The sequence below is a fragment of the Lepidochelys kempii genome, chromosome 23, assembly GCF_965140265.1.
Source record: "Lepidochelys kempii isolate rLepKem1 chromosome 23, rLepKem1.hap2, whole genome shotgun sequence".
In the NCBI taxonomy this organism is placed as follows: domain Eukaryota; kingdom Metazoa; phylum Chordata; order Testudines; family Cheloniidae; genus Lepidochelys; species Lepidochelys kempii.
In genome coordinates, this window is record NC_133278.1 from 10,025,343 (window position 1) to 10,038,103 (window position 12,761).

Sequence of the window (12,761 nt, forward strand, 5' to 3'; positions counted from 1 at the left end):
CACAAGGTGTTGAGATGTCAGTGGGATAGGAGAGCTCCCAGCATTTCTCAGGGGGCGCTCAACACTCTTCAGGGCCCAAATGTAGCCAAACCGCACATGCTCTCAATACTAGTTTCCCCATCAATCTGTGTCACTGGGCAGAATATTCCCACCGTCCCAGCCCCCCAGCTGCCTGTTCAAATAGGAATTAGTTCAGGGGCATCCTGTGGCCTGTTTTATGTAAGAAGGCAGACAAGGTGATCACAATGGTCCCTTCTGGTGTTAAAACCTATGGCACAGCCCTACCTCTGCCTTTCCTCCCACACCCCAGGGCCTGGTATGTCCCTTGGAGTCTGGCTTCTCCACTCTGCCCTGGTTCTGCTCCTGCTGGTGTCTGCCCTGATCATCACCTGAATCCTGAAGAAAGGAGCCTCCACCCTCCCTGAGCCACTGAGAACTGGCAATCAATGGCAGCAAGGGCAGCCTGAAGAAGACCCAGCGATGGGAGAGGAGTCGGTTATTTATGCTAGTGAGTAACTGTCATTTATGGGTGGTTCTGCTCAGACATTCAGCTGGGTAATTCTGGCAGCAATGTCTCTGGTCAGCCTGAAAACATAAGTCTGAGTCCACCCCCCAGACTCAAGGACACAAAGAAACCTTGGACATCTTTCATTACTAGTATCCAGAAAAATGTTCCACTTCCTTGAAATTGGCAGGGGGAGAAAGGGGAATCCCATCTCTCGCTGATAATTGGCCTCTAAATGGTGAAATCCCAGAATCATGTGGTGCTACAAGGATGGGCAAAAATCATCCTCAGAGTAAGATACTGTTTGTGACCTAAATCATGCGTAGATTGTCTATCTGCGAGCAGGAGGAAATTTGTCATGATCTGTCGCTCAAAGGCAGCTTAAGCCATTCTCTTCAGACTTTGCAAAATACAATCCTTTCTTTCCCTTTGAGGTGAATCTGCCTATTGGCTGGACTCACTCATTTTCCAAGGCAAAGCAATGGACTGGGGGCATGAGCTGTACTGTTACATGGAAGCAGGATGCGTGGATTGCAGCATGGTTCAGCTGTGAGGAGGGGGTTTTGGAATCTAAAACGAGATCTTAAATCTCCACTGGCCCAGAACAGAGACCGGACAGCTTAAAATCTGGCCTGTTTGAGTCTGGGTCTACTTTTGTGGCTCTGGCCTGTCGCTCTCCAAGAACCACTGTCAAACTGTCCTGCATCTGGGAATCAGAAATGATGCTTCCGAAGTCCCTGCTATTGCTGTAGGATTTGTCCAGTATTTTCAGAGCTGAGATTCCTCTGCTCCCCAGATGCCTCCCTGTGCCATAGGGAGAGTGTGCTCTGCAGCTGCTGAGATGTATGTGGGGATTATTGGAGAAAGCGGTTAGAGTGTGAGCAGGACTCTGTGCCTCGGGGGGCGGGGCAATGCGGGGGGGGGGTTGCCAGGAGGATTATCACTGTAAAGATTTAACTAATTCCATGGTGTCCTTGGTTCAGCTCCCTTTGCTTCTCAGTGTCCATCGTCACTCCCTTTCACATTGTTTCATTCACAAATGTCTCAAGTTTTGTGGGCACCCACAGACCTCAGCGAGAGATGTACTGACTAGGAGGATGCCAGCAAGACAGGGCTGTGGGGGAGGCTGGCCTGGACTGGGGAGATGGAAACTTCACCTCCTAGCATCCAAACGTTCCACCCTCCCTGTCTCTTGCACTAGTGCGTGTGAGGGGCATGTGCTGGATGGCCGTGACTATCCTTCGGGGTGGGGAGGGCTGTGCTAGCAGCAAATATCCTGACTGTCGTTTAATGGCAGGGCACGTTCTGAACAGGGCTTATTTTAAATAAATTTAGGAAACATGAGGAACAGCCACTTTTATCAGCTGTATCACCTCCTTGTTACAGGATCATGAGAAAGCCTGTGTGCATCACTCCCTCCAGTGGAGAGACTGGTGTCTCAGCTGCCTGCCATAAACCCAGCCCTGGGAGGAACTGACAGCTCCTCTTTTAGCTCAGAGAGTTGGTGTTGCCCTTCCTCCCAAGCCAGGTGCTCTGTGCACCTCCCATTCCTCCTCCCCCTCAGGCCATGGGCTCTGGGTGCCCACAACTCTCCCTTCTCCCATAACTTACTGCGGAAGTCATTGCCAGGGGCTGTTGTTTGTGTTGCTGCTGTGAACGGAGACACACACACACGCAGAGATGGAGAGCCCCTATGGATCTCAGCAGAGCACGGACCGTGACTTGAGCTAGGCTGCGTTACACCAGCAGATCTGCCCGTGGCTCTCCCCCTTCCCTGCCAGCATGAAACAACCCTCCCCCCCAGCGACGTGGGCGCTGCAGGCCCCGATGGCATCGCTCCAGCCGGCCGAGCCTCAGGGAAGAAGAGGAGCAGGTGGGGGGCAGCGAAGAGGTGAAAGCCCCCCTCGGGGGAGCCCCTGGCCCCTGAGAGGCTTGGAGGCCCTAGGGCTTGTGGGGCCCTGAGCAGGGGCCATCATGCTCCCCCCACTATGGCTGAGTCCCCCCAGCTCCCTGAGCCCTGCCCCGGCCCCCGACTGGCTGGCTCCCGGCTTCCACGGCAACGTGCTGAACTGAACAAGGGTCGCTGCCCCTGCGCCCCCATCCCCTTCTGGCCCCTCGCTGGCCCCGCCCAGTGGCAGCGTCTCCGGGGTCAGGCCGTGCTGGGCCCAGCGTTAGCGACATGGCCGCTCCCGCCGGGCCACTCACCTGGGGGCTGGGGGCTGTGGCCGCTGGAGGGACCGTCGGGCTGTACCACTCACCTGAGGGGGTGGGCCAGAGGGGCTGTGGCCGCTGGAGGGACCGTCGGGCTGTACCACTCACCTGAGGGGGTGGGCCAGAGGGGCTGTGGCCGCTGGAGGGACCGTCGGGCTGTACCACTCACCTGAGGGGGTGGGCCAGAGGGGCTGTGGCCGCTGGAGGGACCGTCGGGCTGTACCACTCACCTGAGGGGGTGGGCCAGAGGGGCTGTGGCCGCTGGAGGGACCGTCGGGCTGTACCACTCACCTGAGGGGGTGGGCCAGAGGGGCTGTGGCCGCTGGAGGGACCATCGGGCTGTACCACTCACCTGAGGGGGTGGGCCAGAGGGGCTGTGGCCGCTGGAGGGACCGTCGGGCTGTACCACTCAGCTGGGGGGGGTGGGCCAGAGGGGCTGTGGCCGCTGGAGGGACCGTCGGGCTGTACCACTCACCTGAGGGGGTGGGCCAGAGGGGCTGTGGCCGCTGGAGGGACCGTCGGGCTGTACCACTCACCTGAGGGGGTGGGCCAGAGGGGCTGTGGCCGCTGGAGGGACCGTCGGGCTGTACCACTCACCTGAGGGGGTGGGCCAGAGGGGCTGTGGCCGCTGGAGGGACCGTCGGGCTGTACCACTCACCTGAGGGGGTGGGCCAGAGGGGCTGTGGCAGCTGGAGGGACCGTTGGGCTGTACCACTCAGCTGGGGGGGTGGGCCAGAGGGGCTGTGGCCGCTGGAGGAGGTGTTGGGCCTTATCGCTTGTATGGCCCCTAGAGGGGAAAGGACTCGTGTCCCATTCCCCGTCATCAGAGGTTTGGCTGTGTGTGCTCTTTCAGCGTGTGTCCCAGCTCTGTACAGAGAGCAGAGACCCAGGCCCTGATGGAGTGACCCAATAAATCCACAAACTTGGCTCCTAGCGAAGGCACCTGGTCAGGTTTATTGCCGACGAAGCAGGGTGCTAATGCCTCGGATCAATGGTTACAACTACACTGACACATGTGTGCTGGTCACAATGGACCAGCTCAGTTAGTGGCGGGACTCTCCACTATCCCCTAGGCCAGACAAAGACACTCCCTCTGGGACACATCTTTATACACCACTGCAAACAAGTTACCTATCATCCGTGAGGTATTAGGGAGCCACTCATTGCCTTGTACCTGTAGGTACGATCAGAACATCTCTATTCATCATGCTGTCATCCTGACCTTAGCCTTAAGATGGGTCAGCGTGTTCCTGTTATCTCTGGGGGATGTGTTTATCGGGGTGTTCTGCTACCGCCCTTCTGAAATGTGCTTGCGTGAGTGCTTTGTGCCGAGCAACTCTTAGGAATATGTGGTTTTGCCTAATGTTGCCAATTCTGTGAGTAGGGCCTGCCTCTTGCTGACAGCTTAACTTTGCTTTATATCAGCAAGATTTTGATTACTTTAGCCCAGGTCTCAGGCCTCACACCAGGCCTCTGACACATGGGCTTATGTTTCAGGCACTCTTCCTACTGCATCCCCCAGCCCCCATACCAGCCAGTTCCCACAGCCTGAGGCTGGGTCAGAACTGGGCCCCCTGCAGACCGGGGGGCAGAACCAGGCCTCAACAGCTCACCGGCCAGGCACTCTCATCTCCCGCAGGAAATCAATACCAGGGGGCGGCAGGAATGTGTCTCCGTGTCACTCCCGCACCAGCTGCCATCTCCTTTGCTGGCTGCTCACAGTGTCGCTCCTCATATCAGTCTATTCTCCTATCTTCAGCAATGGCCAACGCCTGCTGCTTCAGAGGATTATGCAGAAAAACCCATCAGTGGGCAGCAGAGGGAAGTCCTTCCCCCAGGGGAAGTTTGTTCGTCAGCCCCATTGGTCACTTTGTGGCTGGCTCATGCTTTGAAGCAAGACATTTTATGTTCCTTCTACCCTCTCTCCTTTCACTCTGGATGGTCTCATTCTGCTGCTAAATCTCCAGTCCCTATTTTACAAATCCTTCTCAGATCTTGTCCTCAGTGATATCTAGTGGCAGTGAGTCCCACAAGCCAATTCTTTGGTGTGTGTGTATAGAAACTTTTGATTGGTTTTAAATCTCTCTCCTTTCAGCCTCACTGAATGCACCATTTTTCTTGTAATATAAGGGTGGGTGAATCTACGTTCCCCATGCACTTCACACTTGGCCAGATGAGAGGCCTCCAATCTAGGGGGACATGGAGTACGCTTGTACAGCTATATAGGGGGAAATCTTTTGTTTAGTTCAGGGATCGGCAATCTTTGGCACGCTGCCTGTCAGAGAAATCCACTGGCGGGCTGGGCCAGTTTGTTTACCTGCAGCGTCCACAGGTGTGGCCGCGGTTTGCCGTTCCAGGCCAATGGGGGCTGTGGGAAGCGGCAGCCAGCACATCCCTCAGCCCATCCCACTTTCCGCAGCCCCCATTGGCCTGGAACAGCGAACTGCAACCAGAGAGAGTTGCAATCGGCCGAACCTGTGGATGCTGCAGGTAAACAAACCGTCCCGGCCTTCCAGCGGATTTCCCTGATGGGCCGCGTGTCAAAAGTTGCCGATCCCTGGTTTAGTTCTTTAATGTTGTTTATTCATTCTTCCTGCATCTTGTCCTGAATTATTCTTCATAAAATATTATTCTTGACAACCAGCTGTCGAGGTTCCTTCCCCACTCTAAACTCTAGGGTACAGATGTGGGGACCTGCATGAAAGACCCCCTAAGCTTATTCTTACCAGCTTAGGTTAAAACTTCCTCAAGGTACACACTTTGCCTTCTCCTTGAACCCTATGCTGCCACCACCAAGCGTGTTAAAGAACAGAGAAAGAGCCCACTTGGAGACGTCTTCCCTCCAAAATATCCCCTAAGCCCTACACTCCCTTTCCTGGGGAAGGCTTGATAAAAATCCTCACCAATTTGTACAGGTGAACACAGTCCCAAACCCTTGGATCTTAAGAACAATGAAAAAGCAATCAGGTTCTTAAAAGAAGAATTTTAATTAAAGAAAAGGTAAAAGAATCACCTCTGTAAAATCAGGATGGTAAATACCTTACAGGGTAATCAGATTCAAAACACAGACAATCCCTCTAGGCAAAACCTTAAATTACAAAAAGACACAAAACCAGACACAAAAAAACATTCCATTCAGTACAGCCTATTTTACCAGCCATTAAACAAAAGAAAATCTAACACATTTCTAGCTAGATTACTTACTAACTTTTTACAGGAGTTCTGAGCTGCATTCCTGATCTGTTCCTGGCAAAAGCATCACACAGACAGAGAGGCCCTTTGTTCCCGCCCCACCCTCCAGCTTTGGAAGTATCTTGTCTCCTCATTGGTCATTTTGGTCAGGTGCCAGCGAGGTTACTTTAGCTTCTTAACCCTTTACAGGTGAAAGGGTTTTGCTTTTGGCCAGGAGGGATTTTATAGCACTGTACACAGAAGGGTGGGTACCCTTCCCTTTATATTTATGAACCAGCCAATCAAGCACACCCTTTGCTTTCTATTTTCCTCAGAGAGAGACAGGTGCAATGACTAGAAGGCAAGTAGTAGCCACTAGTAGAAAGGTTTCTTGCCTGGTCAGGTCATGTGTCAGATTAATAATTTTCTAGACCCATATTGATTCCATCCACCTCAGACATTAACATCAGAAAGGTGACATGAAATTGCAACAGGTATGAGCCTGCAGTGAAAACATTCCCGGCAGCAATAACTGAATTCTTGTATCTATAGGGATGCCCTTTCAGTTTCATTTTTGCTTTTTCATATCATAATGGAGTGTCTTAATTGTATACACAAATATACTTCACCAAGTTGATGGACTTTGCTCATGTGCTATCTGGAAGCTTGTTTATCTTTACACACACTGAATGGTCAAAGTTTCCTTCTCCCGACTTCCTGCCCAAACCGTCAGAATCAGCTGCCGCTCAGAAGCAGCGTACCAGTCTCCAGCACCATGAACACCCAGGCTGGAATGCAAGACAGCCTGGAGACTTACTTCGAGAGGAGTGTGGAAATTGAGATAACCAACGAATCACGGGATGTGACCCTCCATTCCCCCAGGTAAACACCCCCTGCGGCACCTGCCTCAGAGCACCCGCAGGCTCTCTGCATACTATATCCTGCTTCTTCCAGATACTGAGTCCCCAAGTTCAGCATTGTCCCCAAAATATTCTTATCCCACTCCCTGTTCCTCCAATGCTCTCTAATTCATTAAAATCTCCATGGTTTGGAAATTTTGATGCAGAAATGAATGCAACATGGAGAAAGATTTTCAATACAGGAAAGATGGGAAATCAAGAGCTAAGAAGCCAGATTCAGTTTTCTTTTACAAAGATGTAAATCTGGTGTCACTACAAGGCACTCAGACTCTGGGGGGACAGATCAGAATCTGGCCCTGACCACATTGCAGACAGTGGGTGACTCTAGATTTACCACCTGGGAACTGAGATCAGAATCTGGCCCTGACCCCATGGCAGTCAGTGGTTGACTCCAGATTTACCCCAGGGTAACTGAGATCAGAGTTCAACCCTGACCCCATTGCAGGTGGTGGGCGACTCCAGATTTAACACATGGAAATTGAGATGAGAATCTGACCCTGACCATATTTCAGCCAGTGGCTGACTTGAGATTTACCCCAAGGAAGCTGAGCTCACAAGCTGAAATTCCCTGGCAGCGTTATTATCCAGCCAATTCTTACCCACAGCGAAGGGACTCAGAGTATCAGCTCATGAGCCAGGCAAAAGGCTAATAATAGTCCATGTGATTCTTTATACACAAGGAGCAATTAACACACTACACTCTGTCTATATCTTTATGAAGCTGTAAACTCCATTTTGCCAATGCATCCTTTTGCCTTCTCTATGGTCCCTTTGCCTCCATGTTGGGCTGAGATTCAAAGGCTGGTGGCAAATGCTGAATACAACAGAGTTTCTGAAGAGAGTCTCTGAAACCTGACCTGTGAGGAAAAGTTAAAAAAAGTGGGCATGTTTAGTGCTGAGAAAAGAAGACTAGGGGGGACCTGATAACAGTCTGCAGATATGTTAAGGGCTGTTATAAAGAGGATGGTGATCAATTGTTCTCCATGTCTGTTTGAGGTAGGGCAAGAAGCAATCAGCTTAATGTGCAGCAAAGGAGGTTTAGGGTAGATATTAGGAAAACTTTCTAAATATAAGGATAGTTAAGTTCTGGAATAGGCTTTCAATGGAAGTTGTGGAATTGCAGTCATTGGAGGTTTTTTGGAACAGGTTGCACAAACCCCCTTTAGGGATGGTCTAGCGCAAAGGAGTGGACTTGATGACTTCCCAAGGTCCCTTCCAGCCCCACATTTCTATGATTATATAAGAAGTGAAGCAGGTTGTCACCTGACAAAGAGGGCAGAATTTATAAAAAGGGCATGGAGAGCCAAAGGGGAAGACGTCAATCTAGGAAAGATGGCTCCATGAGGGTGAAGCAACCCAGAAGGTAGACATTTGGTGGGCAGGGTCCTAAAGCTGAGTAGCTAAGGTACTTGACAACAGCCCTTGGGGGGTTGAGACTTGCTTGATCTCCCCCTAAAAAGACCCCCACCAATTCACCCAGCTGTGAAATAGGTACCTGACCCACTGGGTTAGGGTGATCAAAGATGGTCAGATGTGATACTGGCTGCATCTCTCCTTTGTGTTCCACTGGCTAGGAAACTCGTGTGCTGTAACTACATCAGCCTGATCAGCTAATGCCTCAGGGGCACTTTGACCCTGTCTGCCTCCCTGAGCCCAGATGGCATCAAGGGAAGGGTGATCTAGCCAGGGGCATTGTGGTCAGGAAGCTTATTGTGTTCTCTCTGATCTGCACTCCCATGTGCTTTTCCTGTTAAGTATAAACGAGCAATGGTAGCATCCTGTGTAAAGTGTCTGTGGGTACGTCTACACTGCAAAAAAACCCTCATGGCAGCGAGTGTCTGAGTCCAGGTCACCAGACTTGGGCTCATGGGGCTTGCGCTATGGCTCTAAAAATAGCTGTGTCGGCAGCACTTTGAACTTGTGGCTGGGGCTGGAGCGCTGAGACCCGCCCTCCTACCAGGCTTCAGAGCCTGAGCTCCAGACCAAGCCAGAACGTTCACAAGGCTATGTTGAGCACCATAGCATGAGCCCTGCAAGCCCAAGTCTGTTGACCTGTGCTCTGCCTTGGGTGTTTATCTGCAGCTAGACACACCCTCAGTGTGTTCTCTGCTTTACAATTACTGCCTGCATCCTGAGAGAGTTAGACTGTCACCAGAAGGCTCTCACTTCTAAGTGGAGTTCTGGGAGATGGTGTGCTAAGCAACAGGGGCGTCTGAAGGGTCAGCATTGAGACCCAGGGCTAGGCATGTGCATAGTTCTCAGGAGGGGGTGCTAGATGGAGGGACTGCACCCCAGGAGTGTGCCGAGGGACCCCAAGACTAGACCAGTGTCTGGAGTCCTTTCAGGCTCCAGAGGCTTAAAACACCCAAGATCCACGGGCCAGGATTCGCCTCTCAGCTGTCTAGTGAGCACTTGAGTGGGGGCACTCAGCTCGGATCTGTGACACCAATAACACCGGGTTTAAGCAGGCACATCTCCATTAGAGTCAACAGATTTTCATTTGTTTGCCTCAGTCCTAAAATATTTGCAAATGCAGTGCACAAACCTCTTCTAACCCCTCCCTGTTTGATTCCCACCACCCCCATGCTGTTCCCAAGTAGCTAGTGCTGCACCGTGGAAGTCAGACTATGTTCATCTCAATCCCTCTCTTCCCACAGGAGTTACTGCTTCAGCGGCCACAGCCTCCTGCCTCCTTCCCCCCAAATCCTGCCAGGATCCAAGCAGAGCTGTCTGTTCACAAAAGGACGGTACAGCTTTCGTGGGAGCGTGGGCCTGCTGGTGTACAACTCAGACGCCTTCACCCTTGCCATCATGTTCTCCAACCCCTTTGACTACAACCTCTACTGTGTTGAGTTTGGCCTCGAGATCTGCCCAGGCAAAGAGCACCTTGGTGACATGGAGGAAGTCTATGCAAGGATGTACAATTATATGCCTGCCAACAGCTGCACAACGTTCAAGAAAGCCAAGCTGGGCCAATGCCAGGAAGCGCTTGTGGTCTCCGCAGGGAATATCCGTGTCATGGCCACCATGTCCAATGCTGCCAAAGCAGTCATTAAAGTGCTTGTAGAGGAAAAAGGGAACCCACCTCCCTACTCAAAGAACCCGATTTACTACAAGACACACTCCTAGAGTAAAGACTGCTGCTACGACTGACATCCAGCCTAAGACATGAAATGACTCCACATGGGCCCGATCTACAGGCAGAAATAACCCACTACTGCATAGACACCAGCGCAGGAACCTACCTTGGGACAGAACTGGCCCTCACTTATCATAGTGCTTGGAAAGAGCATAGACACTGCAAGAGGTGTCTAAGGCCAGAAGGGACCATTGTGATCAATTAGTCATATATCCTGTATAATACAGTCCAGAAAACTCCCCCCAGATAATTCCTCTTGAACTAGAGCATCTCTAATAAAATAAATAATGTCGCAAAGACAGTCTTGTAACCCTGGCTTTGAATTGGCTCCATGTTGTTCACATTATGTTAGCCGCAGGTGGGAAAGTGAATTCATAACAGGCATAAATAATGTCTGATTCATCCACTGCCCTTTTAGAATGGTGTAAACCCATTGCAGGCAGTAGGTGACTGAATTGACGCCCGGGGAACTGAGATCAGAATCTGGCCCAGACTCCATTGCAGGCAGTGGGTGACTCCAGATTTAGCCTAAGGGAACTGAGATCTGAATATGGCCCAGTACAGAATCAATAACATTTTCATTCTAGGTTCCATTTATTTCAGACTAAGGAAGAAATAACAAAGAATGAATATAAAATCCAGTGTGAGAACGGGAACAAAGCAACTCTGTGTAACACGCTCCCTCTTGAGCTACCCGCTCTCTGGGCTGGAGATGTCTCCCAGCAGTGCTCTGCAGGGAGGCAGCCAGGTGCCTAAAGAAGCAGAACAAGAAAAGAGAATGACAATGTCTTCTTCCAGTTACACACCCAGATGCATTACAGAAATTCGTTAGAATGTAAAACCTGCAAGCAATGAAGGGAGCTCGCCAGTTCCAAGAAGAAGCTCCTGTGGCTTTGTAGATTAGCATGGCTAGAGTTCCAGAGAGATGTGCCTTGTGAGCAGAATATGGAGCAGAGGTGGGCAAACTTTTTGGCCCGAGGGTCACATTGGGGTTGCAAAACTGTATGGAGAGCTGGATAGGGAAGGCTGTGCCTTCCCAAACAGCCAGGCCCTTGCCCCCTATCCGTCCCCTCCCACTTCCCGCCCCCTGACTGCCCCCCTCACAACCCCCCACCCATCCAACCCCCCTGCTCATTGTCCCCTGACCACCCCCTCCCGGAACCCGTCTCCCCTATCCAACCCCCCTTGCTCCCTGTCCCCTGACTGCCCCACCTTCTATCCACATCCCCGCCCCCTAACAGGCCCCCCGGGACTCCCACGTCTATCCAACCTCCCCTGTTCCCCGTCCCCTGACTGCCCCCCCCAGAACCTCCGCCCCATACAACCGCCCCCTGACAGGCCCCCCAGGACTCCCACACCTATCCAACCGCCCTCTGCTCCCCATCCCCTGACTACCCCCTGAGACCCCCTGCCCTGGCCCTGGCCCCCTTACCATGCTGCTCAGAGCAGCATGTCTGGCAGCTGCACCGCTCGGCAGGGCCGCCCAGAGGATTCAGGGCCTGGGGTCTTCAGCGGTGGGGGCCCTTCCACTCTGGGGCTTCGGGGCACTTCGCTGAAGACCCGGAGCGGAAGAAGCGGCGGTGGGTCTGCGGCAACGGGTCCTTCAATCCGTGTGTGTTCGGCAGCATCTGAAAACTCTCATGGGGGCCCCTGCGGGGCACAGGGCCTGGGGCCTGGGGCAAATTGCCTCACTTGCCCCCGCCATGGGCGGCCCTGCCGCTCGGCCGGAGCCAGACACGCTGCTGTGCTGCCCTGCAGGAGCGCGCAGCCCCGCCGCCCAGAGTGCTGCCCACATGGCGGCATGGCTGCGGGGGAGGAGGGACAGCAGGGGTGGGGTCAGGGGCTAGCCTTCCTGGCGGGGAGCTCAAGGGCCGGGCAGGATGGTCCCGTGGGACAGATGTAGCCCATGGGCTGTAGTTTGCCCACCTCTGGTATAGAGCTTTATGGAGGAGCAATAGCAACTTCCATAGTTTTATTTAAGATCCTGTTTTCAAAATGCTATAAAATCTCTAAGCACATTCTTATTGTTTTGAAAATTGCTGTGTCAGTTTAGGGTCCAGATTAGAGTTTGGGGTACAAATGTGGGGTTATTTGGGCAAAGGGTTTCTGAGACACAGCCCCTCAAAACAGCATTATTTTAAAATTTGTTGGTTCTTATCATTTCCACCCCCTCAGATCTAGGGAGAATACTACAGGCTGTATCCCCATAAAGCTCATATCACTGTACAGCCCCTAGCTGTCCTAGTGTCTGGCACTGCGATCCAATTTCAAAACCTAATTATTCAAAAGTTATTAGACCTTCATTCTGGTTCCATAAGGTAGCCCACACATTGATCCAAGCCATAAATACTAGCACACATGCAGACCGAGCAAAATTTCTGTATCAATGCAAAATTTCGAAGTGCTCTACAATTGACAAGAAGAGTCATACCAGCTTGAAAGTTGGCATGCCAAAGCAGCAGCTGGAGTAGATCTTGTGGTGCTAATTTGGGGTCCTTTCGTCTACAGGTTCCCAAGAAGCGTCTCCCCCCAAATGACCTTTTAATTTCCAAAGTGTTCAAAAATCAACACGCATAGGGCAATTGTCTTGACAACAGGTATGCCACAGCAAGGCCTGGGGTGGGGTTTGTGGTTCAAATTTGGGGACACTTGGTTGATGGTTCTTTGAGATACAGCCCCTTCCCACATGAGCTGCTTTTAAATTTTTCAGATTCCCATAATTTTTTTTTTTTATATACAGAGCGGCTCTGAGCCTCATTTAGTGACGAGGATGATTTAGTTGGGGATTGGTCCTGCTTTGAGCAGAGGGTTGGAC

At 51.9% G+C, this 12,761-nt stretch overlaps 1 protein-coding gene across 1 annotated transcript; it reads left to right on the forward strand.

Moving 5' to 3' along the window:
* The first annotated feature begins 6,652 nt into the window (after nt 1-6,652).
* On the forward strand, nt 6,653-10,230 carry LOC140902333 (DELTA-thalatoxin-Avl1a-like). Its single transcript, XM_073322312.1, has 2 exons — nt 6,653-6,769; nt 9,465-10,230. Exons 1-2 carry the CDS (start codon nt 6,663-6,665, stop codon nt 9,934-9,936), a joined length of 579 nt encoding a protein of 192 aa, XP_073178413.1. The 5' UTR covers nt 6,653-6,662; the 3' UTR covers nt 9,937-10,230.
* Nucleotides 10,231-12,761: the final 2,531 nt, after the last annotated feature.

Excerpts from the sequence above, each read along its gene's own strand:
- LOC140902333 (XM_073322312.1), top strand. The coding sequence starts at position 6,663 with ATGAACACCCAGGCTGGAATGCAAGACAGCCTGGAGACTTACTTCGAG. Across the intron at positions 6,770-9,464 it reads GTGACCCTCCATTCCCCCAG|GAGTTACTGCTTCAGCGGCC; the intron begins GTAAACACCCCC and ends CTCTTCCCACAG.